Raw genomic sequence first — 18,835 nt, 5'->3', positions numbered from 1 at the left:
GCATTTGTTACACAAATGCTCACTACTGACGTCTGAAACAGGAGTAAAATTGGTGACGGGTTGGGTAGTTGCTTCACTTGTCAATGCCAAGAAGCACAGAGAGGGTTATTTCTCTATCAGCACAAACTGTCCAGTCGTATTTTTCAAAGTAACTTAAAGCTAGCGTCTAAACAGTTGTATCGGCGAGTTGCAGCCAATTTATTCTCACAAGAGTTTATAACTACTTCGCTTCGATGCCCCTAGGCGGGCGCGTCACAGTTACAACTCTCGATTACAGTTTTCAACTCGAGGAAGCACTCATTTTCCTAAATCATGTCAGCCTAGTATGGGATGGTTCCAATGAGGGGTGTTCTTTACGTAATGGCAACGTCATGGATAAGAAGTTCTAGCTGCCTTCCCATTCACGTAGGAAGCGCTATTAAACATTGGAGTTTCAGGGACATTGGAAATTGCTGTTTCAGACAAGATGTAAAGTAACCGGCCTTCATACTCATATTTAATGCATAGAAATTGGAGTACTACTATTACTGACCAAATGAGAGATAATAAGCATCAAAAAGTACAAAATTTCCTGCTAACAGAATCAAACGCAGCAGGAAAAAATCAAAAGCTATAGCCACTTTTCAGAACAAGTGTCGCAGAGCACCATTATTTTTCCACGAAGTCGTTCATTTTGAATATTCTTATTGGAGCCTACATTAGTACACTCATCCTTGTTCTTCTTATGCTTCGACATCGGCGTTGATATAGAGAAGAAAAAGTGTGTGAACATTTTCTAAGTGTATGCGAGTCGTGTAACTGAGGCGGGTTGTCGGTACGAGTTCGGTCTTCACCTAGTGGAATGTGGGAAACCGCCTAAAAACCACATAGTCTTGTCGGCACATCCGCCTCGTTAATCCACCAGGCAAATTCGATCCGGAGCCGGCGCCAGCGCGCCTGCCCGAATCGCGGAAACGACGTGCTAACACGCTCCGCTGTCCGACCGGGTCACAGCACCGCACTGCAAATTCTACAAAATGCAGTGAATCAGGAGATTAATACTTCGTGAACAACGAGGCTAAACGTCGAAGCCTGAACATAGCCTAACTGAAACCGTCTACAGAACACCACACTCTGAAAATTTTGTTTATCGTCCTGGAAAAGCTACAGAAAAACGGAGTTCCGTGCGAAAGAATAGACTCGTGTTTCTCTGATTCAGATCCAATGTTCTGTAAATCATCCGGTAAGTTTGTAATGGTTTATGTTTGCTGTATCGCTTTTTTCAAATTTTGATATTGGAACATTGATTTCGCTGTTCCCTTTCCAATACAGAGTGAAACCACTCTGCAACGGACACGGAACGTAACTTCTGAAAAACCGTTATCGAAGAAAACAGATTCGAAATTACAAAACACACATCATTCCAAACGCAAAAAAGATGTGAAAGCGTCAGTGCTGCAAGCACGGATTGCTAGGCTATATACAAACGAACTTGTGTGAAAGCTTTTCCGCTTGACTGGAAAGCAATGCTGCGTTAAGGTGCTGCAACTTCCTAAACCACGAGCGTTTCACTAGACGAGACTGCTGTGTTATCGAATAGACGCTTTCGTATTGAGCAAGTATATCCAATTGCTGGTTTGCAAAACCCTTGCTATGGAATATCACTTTCAAACAATTTTGACAAAGTCTCTAAAGATTGGAGAAATTGACTCACCTATTTTACATCTACTACTGGATAAAGGCCTCAGTTAGTCTTCTGCATGCGTTATGGGCTTCATCTGTCTGCCTCTAGGTTAATCGTGCCTGTCTGTCTGCCTTCCTTCTTATCGGATAATTTGCGACATGAACTACCGTTGTCCATGTCTCGCAGATTCATTTTCATTATAGCCTTAATCAAGTTTTCCACACCAATTTGTTTCCTGATCAGCCGCCCGGTGTGGCCGAGCGGTTCTAGGCGCTTCAGTCTGGAACCGCGCGACCGCTACGGTCGCAGGTTCGAATCCTACCTCGGGCATGGATGTGTGTGATGTCCTTCGGTTAGTTAGGTTTAAGTAGTTCTAAGTTGTAGGGGACTGATGACCTCAGATGTTAAGTCCCATAGTGCTCAGAGCCATTTTTTTTTTTTTTGATCGCATTCACACACCCTTCCCCTTCCCAGTAATTGCCAAAAAAACAGTTTCCTGGTATTTCGTTGACTACTCTTCAGCTTGAATGGTTTCTCGAATTAAAAGCACGTGTCTCATTGCTCTAAGTACATATCACGATTCAGACTTAACGTTACCTTCGTTTGGAAAACGTAAAAGTATACCAGACCATTTTTACTCTTTTGCGGTCCGAACAGTTGCTGTCTTCAGATGCTCTAGATACAGAAATTAGTTAATTGCCCATTTGCACTTCCTGCGTCTTCACTCTGCGTTCTTGTAGTTCTGTTGGCATCGATTTTTGGGAGTGATTTCAGACTTGCTTATTTTTCCTTTCCTTGTTACTGTTATTGCACTACATGCGGACAGTAGTGTCGTCAGCAGTGGAAAGGTGTATTAGATTGAGAAGGCGGTTATCACAGCTTGTAAAAATTGTTGAAAATTCACGGTTGCACACGGCTGTATCAGTTTATTAAACAGCCAGATTGTCATAAACAGACTCTCTTCGTGTGTTTTGTGACATCGTAATCGGATGCATGATAACGTATACCCACTATGAAGCATCGAGTCAGAAAGCAACTTCTCCGTTCAGCTATAAATCAGGAGTTAGTACGACGTACAGTAGGCCTATGGCGAAGCACGTCATGAGTATTATAAAGATTTTGGTTTGTAACATTATGCTTGTTAGTGGTTATGGGTTGTCACGCATCAGATGGAAATGGAAATGAGCGTTTGGCGTCATTCACCAGGAGGCCCCTTGCGGGGCAGTTCCGGCCACCTTGGTGCAGGTCTTACTACATTCGACGCCACATTGGGCGACCTGCACGACGGATGAGGATGAAATGATCATGAAGACAGCACAATACCCAGTCCCTGAGCGGAGAAAATCCCCGACCCAACCGGGAATCGAACCCGGGCCCATCGGACGGCAATCCGTCACGCTGACTACTCAGCTATCGGGGCGGACACGCATCAGATGACGCTGTCCCAATAAACCTGAAGGTGGTCTGCTTGACTGAAACGGGTTGTTGATACATTAGTTAACGTAGTTGTGTACATCGTTTTTCGACAAAAGGAAACTGGTTAACGTATGTTCCATTTACACTTACTCCATCATCGTTTTCACATTTTAGGGACCTCACAATTGCCCCTTGAACTGTTAAGAATTGATGAAAGGGAATCTATTTGGCTGATTTCTTTCATTTGAATTTTATCACTATCCTAATGGAAGCTTTAGCATTGAAGAACGTGGTCTGCTTTATACTGGGTTAAGTTAAACCATTATACGCTCAGTACTTCGCGTACAAAATAATACGAAGAACCAAAAGCACTTTTTTGAAAAGAATCAAAGAACTTTCAAAGGGGCGTCGCAGTGTATCATGTGAAGACAGTCTCACAAAATGTCGATGGTCCGCATTAAGGGTGCAGAAGGAACTAATAGTACTTAGGCGCTAGTAGTCCCAAAGATAATGTAATAAGCACTTAAAGAATATGACACATCGCTTTCAAGGAAAAGCCTGAGACAAGACACACAAGGGACATACGGCATAAAATTTGCAGTACATGTATATTGTGGGCAAGTGCGAATACTGTAATGTCAGTTTGTGACACAGCAAAAAGATGAAGATAATTCGGCTTGTTAAAAATGTTTAGGGTCTGTAGGTTTATGGACTGCTGACAGTTGAAGACTATGAGGGTCGTTACGATACACCTTACACTTCAGGGCTCCCCGCACAAAGTAACCGCACTGCCAGATGTGATGACGGGGGTGACCATCTAGAGCTGCGATTAGATGGACCTCCGCTAAGAACTCTGCCACGCGTGTGAAGATTGTGTTAATATGCTCGAAGGTTCGGGCGGCTGTATGGGCATTTGCTTAACAGACAGCGACATCGAATCACCAACTTAGAAGCCTCAAGATCTAATCTATTTGCTTTTCCCAGTGATTGACGAAGCGACTTCGAATCAAAAGGCTTGCACACCAGGCTGTGTGTTAAGTATTCATTCGCATACTGCATTGGTGTCCCAGTATTTCTGCAGATGGTGCAAGTAAGATTTGTTGCAATCATGGACATCATATAGAGATCATAATAGATCTTCTGAAAATCAAAATAATAGATCATAATTAAAAGGAATTATCTTTTCCAATGGTCTTCGTTTGATGCAGTGTACATAAAAAATTATTTGTAAGAGAGAAAAAATTTACATTCCTTTCTCTTAAAACTACAGTGAAGTCATAGCATTTTTTTAGGTTTTCTTCTTGGAAAAATAAAGTTTCGCTGTCGTATATTTTATTTGCTATTCACAATACTTAGTTGTTAAAATCGTTCAAGAACTTAAGTTGTAAATGATTTTATACATTAACATCCAGTATATATTAGTCTGTCCTCTGTGTATTTCTACAGATGACGAAGTAATTGGTACAAGTGATGCTTCTTACAACAGAATGTATCATTCCGTTAGAACTGTTACGCGGTTCGTTAAAGGCACCCATAACTTCAACTACCATTAACTACAGTTGTGAAGGAGACTAGATGTTATTGCCGTGTTTCGTCGTGGAAACTAAATCAGTCTTAAAAGGAAATGTAACTCTGAAGTATTATCATCATGGACGCTCGCAGAAATCATCCGGGGAGGGGGGGGGGGGGGGGCAGACTTTACAATTGTAATTTTTGATGTAAAAGAGTTCATCAGTTACAGACGTCATGCTGCAAGAATAAAAATTTTTTGCTGACAGAAAAGGACATATCATATCCCAGAAAACTGATTGCTATTTGCTACAAATCGATTACATTGATACTTAAAACTCTGTACTCCAGATTTTCCCCTTTGTTTAGGCCTACAATAGTCCTTTTGCATTGCAGTTCGCCGAACTCTTAGTGTTCCCAATCAGTCTGGATTCCTCATCAGATACCAGCGACTTAGTTTGGTTACATTTGCGAGACAAGGGGGAGGGTGGTTCGAGTGTGTATATAATTATTAAAAAAGGTCCTGTACAGGAAACACACTGGTGCTAAATATGTAAGGGCATTTTGCAGGGTAATTTATGTGAGCTAAGTCTTTAGAAAGCTGATACTGGAAACAGATGGTCGTTGAAATTATATATGGTAATTAGGAGGATGCACAGTTCATTTAACTTATGCATTTATGAGAAACGGAGCAAGAGTAGCTTACTCTCTGGAAGTTTGCCTGTCATTGGATGCTTCAGAGAATAGCATGCATGATTTGATTACGTAATTTGTAACTTCATTACAATTCTTGAAAATTCCGTATTCGAATACATTGTTTTTGACTAAGTATTGTGTTTACTGATTTGTTATCCCACAGCTTTTTGCCGGAGATATACCCGTCAATTTATTTGTGATCTTTAGGTATAGTGGCTCTTCTAAATGCCATCTGAAGTAAATTACTTACACCAGTGCGTGAGTAGACTGTCATGTTTGGAACCGGCATTGGCATAGGATGGCTTTTACCAGTAGTTGGGACGAGAAGGGTACATATAGTTTGATGTCCTATGTGATGTTCGGTCAAATCTACTGCCTAAACGAGCGTCAGTAAACAATCAGATTACTAGGAGTAGGGTATTGCGATGTAGAGATTCTGTAGTAACTTCTACCTCGATAGACGTTTGCGACAGTGAAAGACGTGTGCGAGTTCGTCAATAGTAGTAGTTGTGGTTGTTGTTGTTGCTGCCCCCGTTGCTAGGCTGCGTGATGGCGGTACCGCTGAAGGTGACGTCGGCGCGGAAGCCGTGCTCGGGGTCGGCGGTGTAGACGACGGTGCGCGTGCGGCCGTCCGGCTCGAGCAGCGTGTACTGGCCCTTGACCACGCCGCCGTCACGGCGCTCCTCGTGCGCCTGTGCGTTGCCCGACTCAGGGTCCTCGACGCCGAACGCGAACGAGTAGTCTGGCTTCGCCTGTCGACAGTATCACACAGCGGTGCAACAACTGGAAGAGTGTAGAAGCGTAGAGTAACATCCTTAAAGAACGCTGGCGCGTGCCGCATGCTTCCATGAAACTGTGAAGTTCCCTACAGAAATACTGAGCCATGCTGTCTCTGTAGCTGTCTGTAAATACGAAAGTGTTGCCGTTGCAGGATTGTGCACGAACAGACCTCTCGTTTATGTCCTATGAATATGCAGTGATATTCATATCGGGCGAACTGGATGCCAAATAATTCGTTCGAATTGTCGAGAATGTTGTTCAATCCAGTCGCGAAAAGCTGTGACCCGCTGACACGGCGCATTGTCATCCATAAAAATTCCATCGTTGTTTCGTGCAGTTCGTCTCCAAGTAGCTGAGCACAATAATTTAGTCAGTGTTCGGGTTCAGTTGGACCAGAGGACCCACACCGTTACGGAGCCAGCAGCAGCTTCCACAGTGCCCTGCCGATAAGTTCGGCCCATAGTGTCGTGGGGTCTGCGCCACACTCGAACCCTACCATCAACACTCACCAGCTGAAATAGAGACTCATCTGACCAGGCCACGGTTTTCCAGTCGTCTAGAGAGTACAACCGATATGGTCACGAACCCAGGAGAGGAGCTGCAGGCGATGTCGTGCTGTTAGCTAAGACGCTCGCAGTGGTCGTCTGCTGTCATAGACCATTAATGCCAAATTTTGCCGCACTTCTAACGGATACGTTCGTCGTACGTCCCGCATTGATTTCTGCAGTTATTTCACGCAGTGTTGCTTGTCTGTTAGCATGGACATCTCGACTTAAACGCTGCTGGTCTGGGTCGTTCAGTGAAGGCCCTCGACCATTGCGTTGTCCATGATGAGAGGTAATGTCCGAAATATGGTACTCTCGCCTTACTAGTGACGGAATATTGAATTTCCTGACGATTTCCGAAATGGAATGTCCCATCTGTGTAGCTCAAACTGCCATTCCGCATTCAAAGCATGTTATTTCTTGTCGTGGGGCCAGAATTACGACAGAAACCTTTTCACATGAATCATCCGACGGAAAATGACAGCTCCGACACCGCACTGCCCTTTTATTCCTTGTGTATGTGCATATTACGATCCCAGAAATTTGTCAGCCTCAGTCTACTATGTGTGTATAAGAAGTAAGAAGGACCAATAGGAATGGAAGACGCAGAATGAAGAGCTTTGATTAAAAGGTGTGTAAGACAGGGACGGAATCTTTTGCCCCTAATGTTCAATCTGTACTTCGAAGAAGCTACAACGCAAATACAAGAATGACTCAAGAGTGGGATTAAAATTCAAGGTGAAAGGATATAAGATTCGCAGATGACATTGCTATGAATCACTACAGGGTCTGTTGAGTAGAATGATTAGTCCAATAAGTACAGAATGCGGAATGAGGGTAAACCAAAGAAAGATGAAAGCAATGAGTAGCAGACGACATTAGCGCTAAACTTAACGTCAAAATTGATGACCACAAAGTAGATGAAGTTATGGAATTCTGCAACATCGGACAAAGCAACGACGACATGAAAATCAGACTAGAATAGGCTGAGAGAATATTTCTGACTTAAAGAAGTCTTTTAATATCAGATACATTCCTTAATTTGAGGAAGAAATTTCTGAGAATATAGGATCAGAACACTGCATCGCATTGTAGTGAATCATGAACTGTGGGAACACTGTAAAAGAAGGGAATCGAAGCATTTCAGATGTCGCGGTATAAAAGGATGTTGATGGTTAGTTGGACTGATAAAGTAAGGAATGACGAGGTTTTCAGCAGAATCTATGAAGAAAGGAAAATTTAAAAAATACTGATAAGAAGAAGAGCCATCGTGTGTTAACACTAGGAAACAACTTCCACATTAGTAGAGGGAACTGTAGAAATGAAAACTGCAGGGGAGCAGACTGGATTACAGCCAACAGATTGTTGAGCACATACGGTGCAAGTGCTACTATGAGATGGAGAGAGTGGCACAGGAGATGAATTCGTCAGATGACTGCTGACTCGAAAGAAAAATTACCAACACAAGATAGCTGTACAATCGTTGGCTGCCAAGAGTGCGGGTTATAATTCTGAGAAACTGCTGTTCACGTTGGTCGGAATCACAAGTGTGTCGCGCAAATACGGAATCAGTAGGTTCAGGAGCACTATACTTAGCCCTGCAGGATCTCAACAGCACCATGCGGCTGGGTCCCGAGGACAGACATTGATCGCTCGGTCACGGAAGATCCGTACAGCTACGTTACGTGCATTGCATGAAGAAGTCTGCCTGTTCACAGCAAAAGAATATCCACACTGGCAGTGTTAAGGCGTCTGGAGTAGGGTTGTTGATAAAATGTCGGAATATCGATACTTTTCCAAAACAGCGCACCAGTTGCGTTAAAAAACAATTTTTAGCGCAACTAGTTCCCCTATTTCTTCACATCGACATTCTTCAAAAACAGTTGCTGCAAATGATGAACAAAAATCTGAATGACAAGATTGGTCTTTGCGGTGGGTGGTTCGACGTTTAGCTTGACCACGCAGTTTTCACACAACTGCTAGATCGCTAGCGTTCGCAGAAATGGAGAAAAAAAATCCGGAAAGTTAACATGAAGTGTTCCGGGCAAATCCGAAATATGACGAAAACGAATGACAGACCCATCAGACACCTTATTGTGCCACTTAACATTGAGTTTCCAATGTTGACAAAGTGGTTATCGCCAAGCATGAACGTGCACCGTTTTCCTTTCAATTCAAATATCTGAAACTGGAAGTATATTTACAATGCGCGGCCGATATTTTTTCTGCCTGTTTATCGATAATTTCTTCGATGTATCGAGAACCGATAATGGCAGTTTATAAATATCAATACATCGGAAACCAAATATTTTTGAAAAATATCAGCAATCCTAGTCTAAAGCACAAGTGACTCAGCATGGCGACCATTGCTTCTTTGATATTAGAGACTAGTGCCCATTGTAATGACTCCAATGACAAAACAGGACACAGACACTGCGTCGGCTTTTCAAACGAGTCCCAGTTGTACGTACGGCAAGGACTGCACAGGCATAATGTTGGGAATAGAGTGTGTGTCTCTTCCTTTAACCTCTTTTTTTGCTTTGTTTTGTTTTTGTTGCAGTGTAGTTGCTTGCTTAAACTTCTTTTTCTTTAAAAGTATACATCCAACTTTTGGGTATGGAGGTCAACATTACAAACATTTTCACTTTCAGTAGAAATGTAAATCTGTCAAATTATTGATCAATAATTGCTGCTTGTGGACCATTGTGAGTTTCTTTTTAAGAGATTGAAGCAATACTTCCACTTTTTATGCCTAGCTTTTGACATGCAACAACCTGCTTGCATGTCATAGCCCAGTGTTATGCTAATTTTATCTCGCCATTTAATCTCTACTGAAGTGTGTTAAGTGTCAGTAGAAGTGAATATTTTATTTTATTGTTGCTTGTCAGCTAGAACTAATTGAAAAGTTATATAAAATTAAGTAAATCGTTATGTGGCATCATTTACTACATTTTTTGAATGAGATACCTGAGTGTGCGAACTTCATTTTAACTTCAGTTTTATGAACCAACTTGCAAACCACGAACAGTTGTGGTGCAGTTGTTGATAAAAAATTTCAGTAAAATAAAATGAATTATATTCTCATTGGGATACCGTCGTGAAATCTGGCACAGATTAGCATATAATTTACGACAAATATACATTTTGCACAACATGAAAAACTTCACTTTCGTAATTTTAAGATTTTAAAATTAATTAGTTTAAGAAAATTTATCAATACTGCTACAAATATGCTTAAAAGAACTTTTTTTTAAAGCTTATTAAAAACTAAGTCAGATGGTAGAAATATTATGCCTATAACTCGAAGTTTGAGATAAGAACATTTTAAGGTATAAAAATGCGGCAAAAATAAGTTTTGGAAACTTTGAAAATTAAAAACTCGAAAACAAAGTGTCAAAAATCTTTAATATTTGATAGTAGAATAAAATGGCAAATAATCACAAAATTCTGAATCATCAAGGATCAAATTCATTTTTATATTGGTTGATTTCATTCGGAGTGACACCATTTTCGCTACGGTCGCAGGTTTGAGTCCTGCCTCGGGCATGGATGTGTGTGATGTCCTTAGGTTAGTTAGGTTTAAGTAGTTCTAAGTTCTAGGGGCCTGATGACCTCAGCAGTTAAGTCCCATAGTGCTCAGAGCCATTTGAACCATTTGACACCATTTTCAAGCTGGCCCACCGCCTCTCGTGTGGATATAGGGCGCAGATGGGTACCCTACATGATAACCTCAGGTTCGCAGATTCGCCAAGCTGGACAGCAGGCAGCATGACATCCCTAATGTTAAAGCTCGTGGCTCTATTTTTGAGGTCTTACAGACGTTATCTTTCAACAAGAAATCGCAAGACCGCTCTTAAAGAGGATATTCGGTTGTTGCCTTGACTGTGACTTTGTACATATATCATGAATTGTCGCCAGCCACTGCCATTAACAAAATTTTGGTTAGAGCTGTAGCATGGAATGCCGTAACGGTACTGGTCACCATGCCCAGTTCGGTCCACGTTGTCCAGCTGGATTAGAGTTATTGTTGCTGCCAGCGCTGTGTACTACTGAATTTCGCACTCTGTACACCCCAAATCAGTAACAATATTAATCACTAGTTTTCCTACAGTACTTTGTACGTACTGTAAGTGAAATGTTATTTGCTATCGTTCCCGTAATTTTTTTATGGTTAGGCTTGTGTATGCATATTTCACTCTGAAGCGGGGTGTTCGGTGCTGTGAAACTTCATGTCAGATTAAAATTGTGTGCTGGACCGGGAATCGTGCTCGGGAAATGCTCTTACCAACTGAACTACCCAGGTTGTCTTCCCAGCATTAGTCCTGCCAATAGTATTCCACCTACTCACGAAACTTCACAGGACGTCTCCAACATAAATTCCAGGCCTACTGCTTGTAGAAGTCTAGGTTCGAATTCCGGCACGTCACACGATTCTAACCTACCCAGACGACGCAGTTTCCTACAAGGAGGTAACGACGTAAGTAACCGGTATCGAAACTCTCTCCACATGTCTGCATCTGGTGTAGAGACTGGCAGTTGGCTCCCAACGCAAAGCACTTAAATACGCATTAAGACAGTGCGCCAGTGTTTAAGAGTGTCTTGGGAGCGATGTAAGCGGAATGTTCACATTAATCGAGCCTCGGGGAAGACAGAGGCCAGACAATCATTTGAAAAATCCGAATAACAAGTTATTCATGCACGAATTAATTGCTTGCAAACCCCTCAGTGGACCAATCGTTGAGTATTTGTCATCAGTCTGAGATTGTAATTCATTTGGACTGACAGGAGAGACAATAGTAGCAGAGGAGCTGCCCGCCTCGCCAAGACTTCGGTTTGCGCTTGACCAACGCCTTGCTCAGTAGTCAGAGACGCAGCGACCAAAGCGAGTCAAGAAACATTACTTCCGCCAATATCACTCGCGGCCAACGATTACAGTAAAATTAAGAGAATGCGTGGTTACAGAGATGATTTTGAACCGCATTTTTTACTTTTTATTTATTTATTTATTCCTGCGTACTACATGCGAAAGGACAAATGATTCTTGTACAAGTTGTGCGCTTCGATTCGTCATAAGCTTACTTGCGATTTGTCTTTCTTTGCCCATTGTACTTAAAATTAACTTGTAGCTACTGTCTAGCAGAAGAACAACAAAAAATAGTCTAACAGTATGTAGTTACAACCACGCATGCAGCTTTTAATGAACACCATTAAGAGTTTATATTAGTAGGTGTAGTCTGAAGAATGATGAGTTCATTGCAACATTCCAGTTGATTTCCGGCGATATCCGAGGCTCATAAGATTAGTGTTTCCCATCCCGATAGAAGTATAATTCTGCTATTTCGGCGGACTGAAGAGCTTTTTCCTCTCTCTCTCCCCCCCCCCCCCCTCTCTCTCTCTCTCTCTCTCTCTCTCTCTCTCTCTCTCTCTCTCTCTCTCTCTCTCTGTGTATGTGTGTGTGTGTGTGTGTGTGTGTGTGTGTGTGTGTGTGTTGCCCAACTGTGAAGGGCGTTAACTCTCGAGTCCAACTAACACTATGTCAGACGGCTTTTAAGAACCATAGAACCATTCTTGTTTGGATATTTAGCCGGCCGGAGTGGCCGTGCGGTTCTAGGCGCTACAGTCTGGAGCCGAGCGACCGCTACGGTCGCAGGTTCGAATCCTCCCTCGGGCATGGATGTGTGTGATGTCCTTAGGTTAGTTAGGTTTAATTAGTTCTAAGTTCTAGGCGACTGATGACCTCAGAAGTTAAGTTGCATAGTACTCAGAGCTATTTTGTTTGGATATTTATCTTTTCAAACAGGCGCGGCCAACTTGAATAGATAAGTATCCAGAACAGGAGTGGCCATTGTAACAGTCTGCTAATAATAACGTGGCCACATATTCGCACTGGAACACACATCACTCGTGTATACGCGCGTGATGCATGCATTTATATGAAATAGAGAATGAGAAAAGGGAGGGCTGGGAATTAGTGCCGGACTGGGATTCGAATCCGTATTTACTGCCATTGTAACCAGTTACAGGTGCAAGCTCATATCACGTCGTTGAGCGCGCTAAATCCAAAGCAATCATTACCGATTCTCTTGGTATGTAGTCACACTTCCCGTTACACATCGTCGACGGAGAGATCTGAGACAAGGGACAAGAGGTTTGGTGTAACGCAGTTATTTTGTCAAGCACAAAATGCACATGGCAAAGCCGGCCGCTGTGGCCGAGCGGTTCTAGACGCTGCAGTCTGGAACCGCGCGACCGCTACGGTCGCAGGTTCGTATCCTGCCTCGGGCATGGATGTGTGTGATGTCATTAGGTTAGTTAGGTTTAAGTAGTTCTAAGTTCTAGGGGACTGATGGCCTTAGAAGTTAAGTCCAACGTATGGAAACGTGGTACACGGTTACCTGTCATTTATGTGACCATCTTTTACTATGTTTCTCCAGATTATCCCGACTTTCATTTCTGTAGCTTCCCTACTACTCGCATTGTAAATAAATTTCTTACTAGGCGGTGAAATACCTGCTGTAAGAAACAAAGTCCGACGTCTGGTACAGGAGATCCGCAGGTGAGTGATCTGCTAGGGAACAATGGTAATCGGGGATTCTTTGCTGATCTGCTGCGGTTACATCCAACTCCCAAAGGCTGCTGGATATGTTGACTGTGATGTCTGCGGTTTGGATCGGTATTGGTTTTTGTATCTTATGGGAGTCCAATTTGTGATGTAACTATCTCCTAGCGGCGTGAGTCTACTGCACAAGGTTGGGTTGTTTCCCGACTAACAATAGCATCTTTAAAGTCGACATAACACACATTGTACGGATTTTGTGCAGGGATGTTTCAAAGAACAAAGCATAGGCTTAGTTCACTTTGAACAGGCCTAGAGTCATTAGATCGCAAGCCATCAGAGACTTTCAGGAATCTGATATCTTCTGATCGCTGAATGCATGTCCCACCTCGTACTCGATTTAAAAAAATCCCAAGACCGCCATAATCTCACTGGAACGCTGCCACGTTAGATAGTTGTACATTGAAGAGCCAAAGAAACTGGTTCAGCTACCTAATATCGTGTAGGGCCTCCGTGAACACGCAGAAGTGTCGCAGCACGCCGTGGCATGGACTCGACTAATGTCTGAAGTAGTGCTGGAGGGAACTGACACTATGAATCCTGCAGGGCTGTCCAAAAATGCGTAAGAATACGAGGGATTGGAGATCTCTTCTGAACAGCACGTTGCAAAGACATCCCAGATATTCTCAATAACGTTCATGTCTGAGGAGTTCGGTGGTCAGCGGAAATCTTTAACCTCAGAACAGTGTTCCTGGAGTCTCTCTGTAGCAATTCTGGACGTGTGGGGTGTCGCATTGCCCTGCTGGAATTGCCCAAGGCCGTCGGAATGCACAATGGACATGAGTGGATGCAGGTGATGAGACAGGATGCTTACGTACCTGTCACTTACCAGAGTCGTATGTAGACGTATGAGGGGTCCCATATCACTGCACACGATCCACACCATTACAGAGCCTCCACCAGCTTTAACAGTCCCCTGCTGACATGCAGGGTCTATTGACTCATAAGGTTATCTCCATACCCGTACATTCCATCCGCTCGATATAATTTGAAACGAGACTCGTCCGACCAGGCAACATGTTTCCTGTCATTAACAGTCCAGTGTTTGTGCTGTCGGGCCCAGGCGAGGCTTAAAGACTGGTGTCGTGCTGTCATCTACGGTACACGGCTCTGAAAGCACATATCGATGATGTTTCGTTGAACGGTTCGCACGCTGACGCAATTTGATGGCCCGGCTTTGGAACCTGCAGCAATTTGCGGAAGGGTTGCACTTCTGTCACGTTGAACGATTTCTCTTCAGTCGTCGTTGGTCCCGTTATTGCAGGATCATTTTCCGGCCGCAGAGATGTCGGAGATGTGATGTTTTACTGGATTGCTGATCATCACAGTACACACGTGAAATGGTCGTACGGGAAAATTCCCACTTCTTCGCTACCTCGGGAGATACTGTGTTCCACCGGTCGTGCGCCGACTATAAACACCACGCTCAAACTCACTTAAATCTTGATAATCTGACAATGCAGCAGCAGTAACCGATCTAACAACTGCGCCATACATTTGTTCTCTTATGAATGCGTTGCCAACGGCAGCGCTTTATTCTGCCTGTTTACATCCCTCTGTATTTGAATATGCATGACTGTAGCAGTTTCTTTGGCACTTCAGTTTATATGGGAAATGAAAGATTGTTGGTATAATTCCGTTTTCAGATAGAGTTCTGAAATTTACATGCATGTGCTGGAGAAAGAGCTATTTCTGCTTGTGTTCTTCAGTGCTCACTGTCATGTGTGCGTTACTTAGTTGTGTTCACATAGATCAAGGCACGGCTACTTCAAGCAGGTTCAAGTGGATGTTGCAATTGTTATCCAGTGATGGAGATGCAAAACAAGAAGTCTTGTGTTAAGCGACAGCATATTACTTTTGTCCTCAGTTGCTTTTTGTGGCACTGATATATTGGGCAGAGGACGTCACCACTTCTAGTTTTTGGACTGGTTTGATCAAATAGGTGTCACAGATGTTTTTATAAACAGCCACTCGCCAAAGCAATACCTCTGTGAGTGCGACTTAATTGTGATAATTGTGTGAACAGCTCTCCCGCCCCACTCCCTCTCTGTTTCTCTTTTCTAGCTCGTATCTCGGAGTATATGTGTGTAATAATTTGTGGAACTCGAAAGGATACCGTTGCAGAACAGTGAAGTTTTGTACACAGAGTGCATGTGGCATGTAAAAGTTGTAATTGCGTTTAATAATAAATGATGAAACACTATACTTTAACGAATATGAACTCACCACGAAATCCACAGCTCCACGTGGATTAGCCACCACCTGTCGAATGGCGCCAGAAACGGGCCCAGAGAAGGTACTGTAGTGGCCACTCGTCTGCGTTATAGCAGCCGCCGTCGTAAAGGAAGCAAGCTGGAAGCAAACGAACCAATATCACACGTCGGAACTTTAAGGACTACATGTCAAGGAGTGTGAGTACCTAGCGAAATTATAGTTACAGTTCGTATAGGCATGACCCAACTACCAACACTGCAAATTTCAGACGTTTCGGCTGTCGTCGCCATGGTCATCATTATGAGGAAAAGCTTATGTAGTCTCTTGCAAAGTACCCCAGACGTAGTGTATGTTGTTAGATCTTGAAACATTTTCAGTGCGCAAATTATAGTCGACTGCTGGACCCACTTTTATCCGCTTAAATTTGAGCCCATAATTGATTAAAATATTTATGAAAAAGTTCTAAACATAGCAGTTAGCTCAGTTTCCGTATTTGCTTGTAGTCTGCGTTCAATGATATTGCGCCGTGTTACACAGAGCTTTCCATTTCTTCATGTTACGTAGCGTACTCCTTTAGTGTAAGATATACAGCACAGATACGGATATGCCAACGTCGTCGTGTACTTCTCGTCGCCTACTTCATACCTCATCAGTCGCCCACCATCGAATATCACAACGCATTTTCTGTTTTTCTCTATGGGTGCATTTTCTCTGATGTCCTCTGTATGAATTATCTTCTACTGATGTATGACAACCTTTGAATGAAGTCTCCCTTTGAATGAAGTCTTAACTGTTCAGAATTAGATAGTAGACTCCTTACAAACATTCAGAAACAAGAGAATAATTTCCGTGGCGATGAAGCGCCAAAAACATGAAATTTTACTACATCGTTTTCCTGTTTATCCATTTTAAAGAACATGCGCAAGACTAAACAGTTAAATTTATCTTTCGTAACACAAATAATTTCATTGATATGACTCTCATCTTCGTGCCAGTGGAATTCATCTCGCCTTCGTATTACGAAGTTAGTTGGAAACGTAATTTCACCACTGAAGACTACTTATTTCCTGGCGTGCCTGCAGAGTTCCTTCTTGCAGTAGAAATTCGCTTGGCGCTTCGATTTTGTATTTATGAACCGTCTACAGAGCGGGAAATTTCCTTTAAACGGTTATTATGTCCCATATTTGAGTGGTTTCTGCGCTCTTGGACAAATCGATTTTTTAAATTTATTTTTTATGATGGCAGACACTGATGCGAATTTTTGTAGTAGGAACAATTCATTGATCAGTACGTATGGGTAGTCGTGCCTAAAAAAATGTCTCGTAACGCAATTGGTTGAGCACGAATACTTCATTAGACTCCTTAATACACGGCAGCTTGTGCGTTTTCACAATTAGTTCACTGTGTGGGGTTAAGTTTAATTTGTAAGTACTCTCTGGACGACTAATTACGAGATGAAAGTTGGTTACATACCATGATAAGAGCTGCCACGGTCATTTCGGTACTGAATACCGCCAGTGTTCTGCGCTGCAGGTGTTCGCTTACTGATGCCAGGGAATCGAAAAGGGCAGTTTATATAGTACCGGTCCCACCACCGTACGCACATCTCCAAATTGCGTAAGAACGTCTGCAGACGCCATGACAACCGCAGTTGTCTCCCTGTAAACCGCGAGTCGAATGACTGGTCCGCACTGCTACCTTCTGAGAAACCACACATTTTCCATTCAGTATACACGTTTCGGACTGACAGTTACGATCTCTTCCCTCAGGTCCTTTCGTACAACTTTTCCCTGCGTTCCACACAGAGAAACTTTACACGTACTAGGTTCCAATATAAGTGCGTTCATGTTACTTCCGGGTGTAAAACAGAATTAGTTAATGTGTATGCATTAATCGTGAGATACTAGCAAAAGCGATGGGGACTATGTTGGTAAATAAGTAGAATGATGGCTATATGAATGCCTCTGACGGGTGTCATCGCCTTTCCGAGTCTCACAACGAGGTTTGTATCTGAGTTGCCATCTTAACGTTATTTTTCTTCGTTGTTCACCTAGATGATGCTGGTCTTCACTAGTTCTGATAAAATTTCCTTACAGGCTGTCGCTGAGTCAAACATCCATTCTTCTAAGATCATACCCTGTCTGTCCAGTGAATTGCCTGCCCACGATGAAATTGATATCTACAATAAATGAGCCCCCTAAACCTGACGGGCAATTGACGCTCTGTTCGATCGGAGACAGGTTATAGGTGAATAAAGCATCATAGATGGAAATTAATATCTTCCGCGAAAGAAGAGGATAATTTTTACAAACAGTTTTTCTGTCTTTCCATCGCTCAAAGACAAGTTAGTGACTGACCATGAAATTACATGTACGATCAATGTAATTTTATGTAAGTATAAATCCTGTTGTAGATAGAAAGCTGAAAATCATGTTGTAATTTAGAACTATTGTGCGGTCTTAAGTTTTCTCGTTTCAGTACTAAAATTGTTGCCTAATGTCAGATCGGGGTGATTTTCAGTGAAAAAAGAAAAAACATAGTTTTATTCTCATTATAGTTACTAGTACTGTGAGTAATAAGAACAAAAAATCTAAACAGTGGTTTCAATTTCCCTGCCATGAAAACAAACAACAGTAATCTCAAGAAATGTACGGACGAAAGAAAATAGGGATACCTCACAGGAGCAACAGACAACAGCAAAGGAATTTTTTTCACACACACAATTTCGCAAAAATATGACAAATCCATCACTCAGAAGTGAAAACTCTTGGAAGTACGGCAGAGAATCGAAGACGAATTTACAACCATTTGCAAACTTTCTCAGACCGCACAGCAGAAGCTAATGCCGTCCAGGATGGTGTAAAACATTCTGTAATATAGTGATACAAGTCGAGAAGAAAGGGTGAGGGAGGGAGCACGTACATTTCCCTATACACAATTTAGCTTCCCAGTTACGTTTACAAACATATGAAACGATTTCTTATATTATATGGGCATATTTCGTAGATTAACTTGTTCCACGCATGACAGTTCGATTTAAAAAAAAAGAAAAAAATACTCAATAAATTACTTTCGGTCATATAAATAAAATAAACTGGACCTGGGGAGGGGGATTTTATGGAAACTTGTAAGAGGCTTTGGCTCTGTAAACTATATTAATATCTTTGCAAGTCAAAGATTCGTTTTCAGATATCATACACACAGTACTAGCTGTGTGTACTCGCCGTAGGACCCTGCTGAACAAAGAGGGAGCCTGGCAGCAAGAGCATCAAGTCTGCAGCACTGTCTCAAAGGAAATTTGCAGAAGCTTTTGGTGTACTAAAGGCACTGAAACAGGGCAAGTAGGACAGCAGGGTTCATAGATCTCAGGGGCAAGGGGGATACGCAAACCGCGCG

General features: G+C 42.5%; 2 protein-coding genes across 4 annotated transcripts in view; one reads left to right on the top strand and one right to left on the bottom strand.

Annotated features, from left to right (window-relative positions):
* LOC126419014 (uncharacterized) overlaps positions 1 to 18,835 on the top strand; it is a 474,218-nt gene that overhangs the window by 72,147 nt on the left and 383,236 nt on the right. The gene's annotated exons all lie outside the window — the stretch shown is intronic.
* On the bottom strand, positions 5,779 to 16,936 carry LOC126419514 (cuticle protein 19-like). The gene is made up of 3 exons (XM_050086704.1): positions 16,913 to 16,936; positions 15,452 to 15,577; positions 5,779 to 6,036 (listed from the first exon to the last, which is right to left on the bottom strand). The coding sequence occupies exons 1-3, from the start codon at positions 16,934 to 16,936 to the stop codon at positions 5,779 to 5,781; spliced, it is 408 nt and encodes a 135-aa protein (XP_049942661.1).

This window comes from Schistocerca serialis, chromosome 9 (genome assembly GCF_023864345.2).
Source record: "Schistocerca serialis cubense isolate TAMUIC-IGC-003099 chromosome 9, iqSchSeri2.2, whole genome shotgun sequence".
Lineage (NCBI taxonomy): Eukaryota > Metazoa > Arthropoda > Insecta > Orthoptera > Acrididae > Schistocerca > Schistocerca serialis.
Note: the sequence above shows the minus strand (reverse complement) of the source record. Positions and strands in the feature narration are given on the sequence as shown.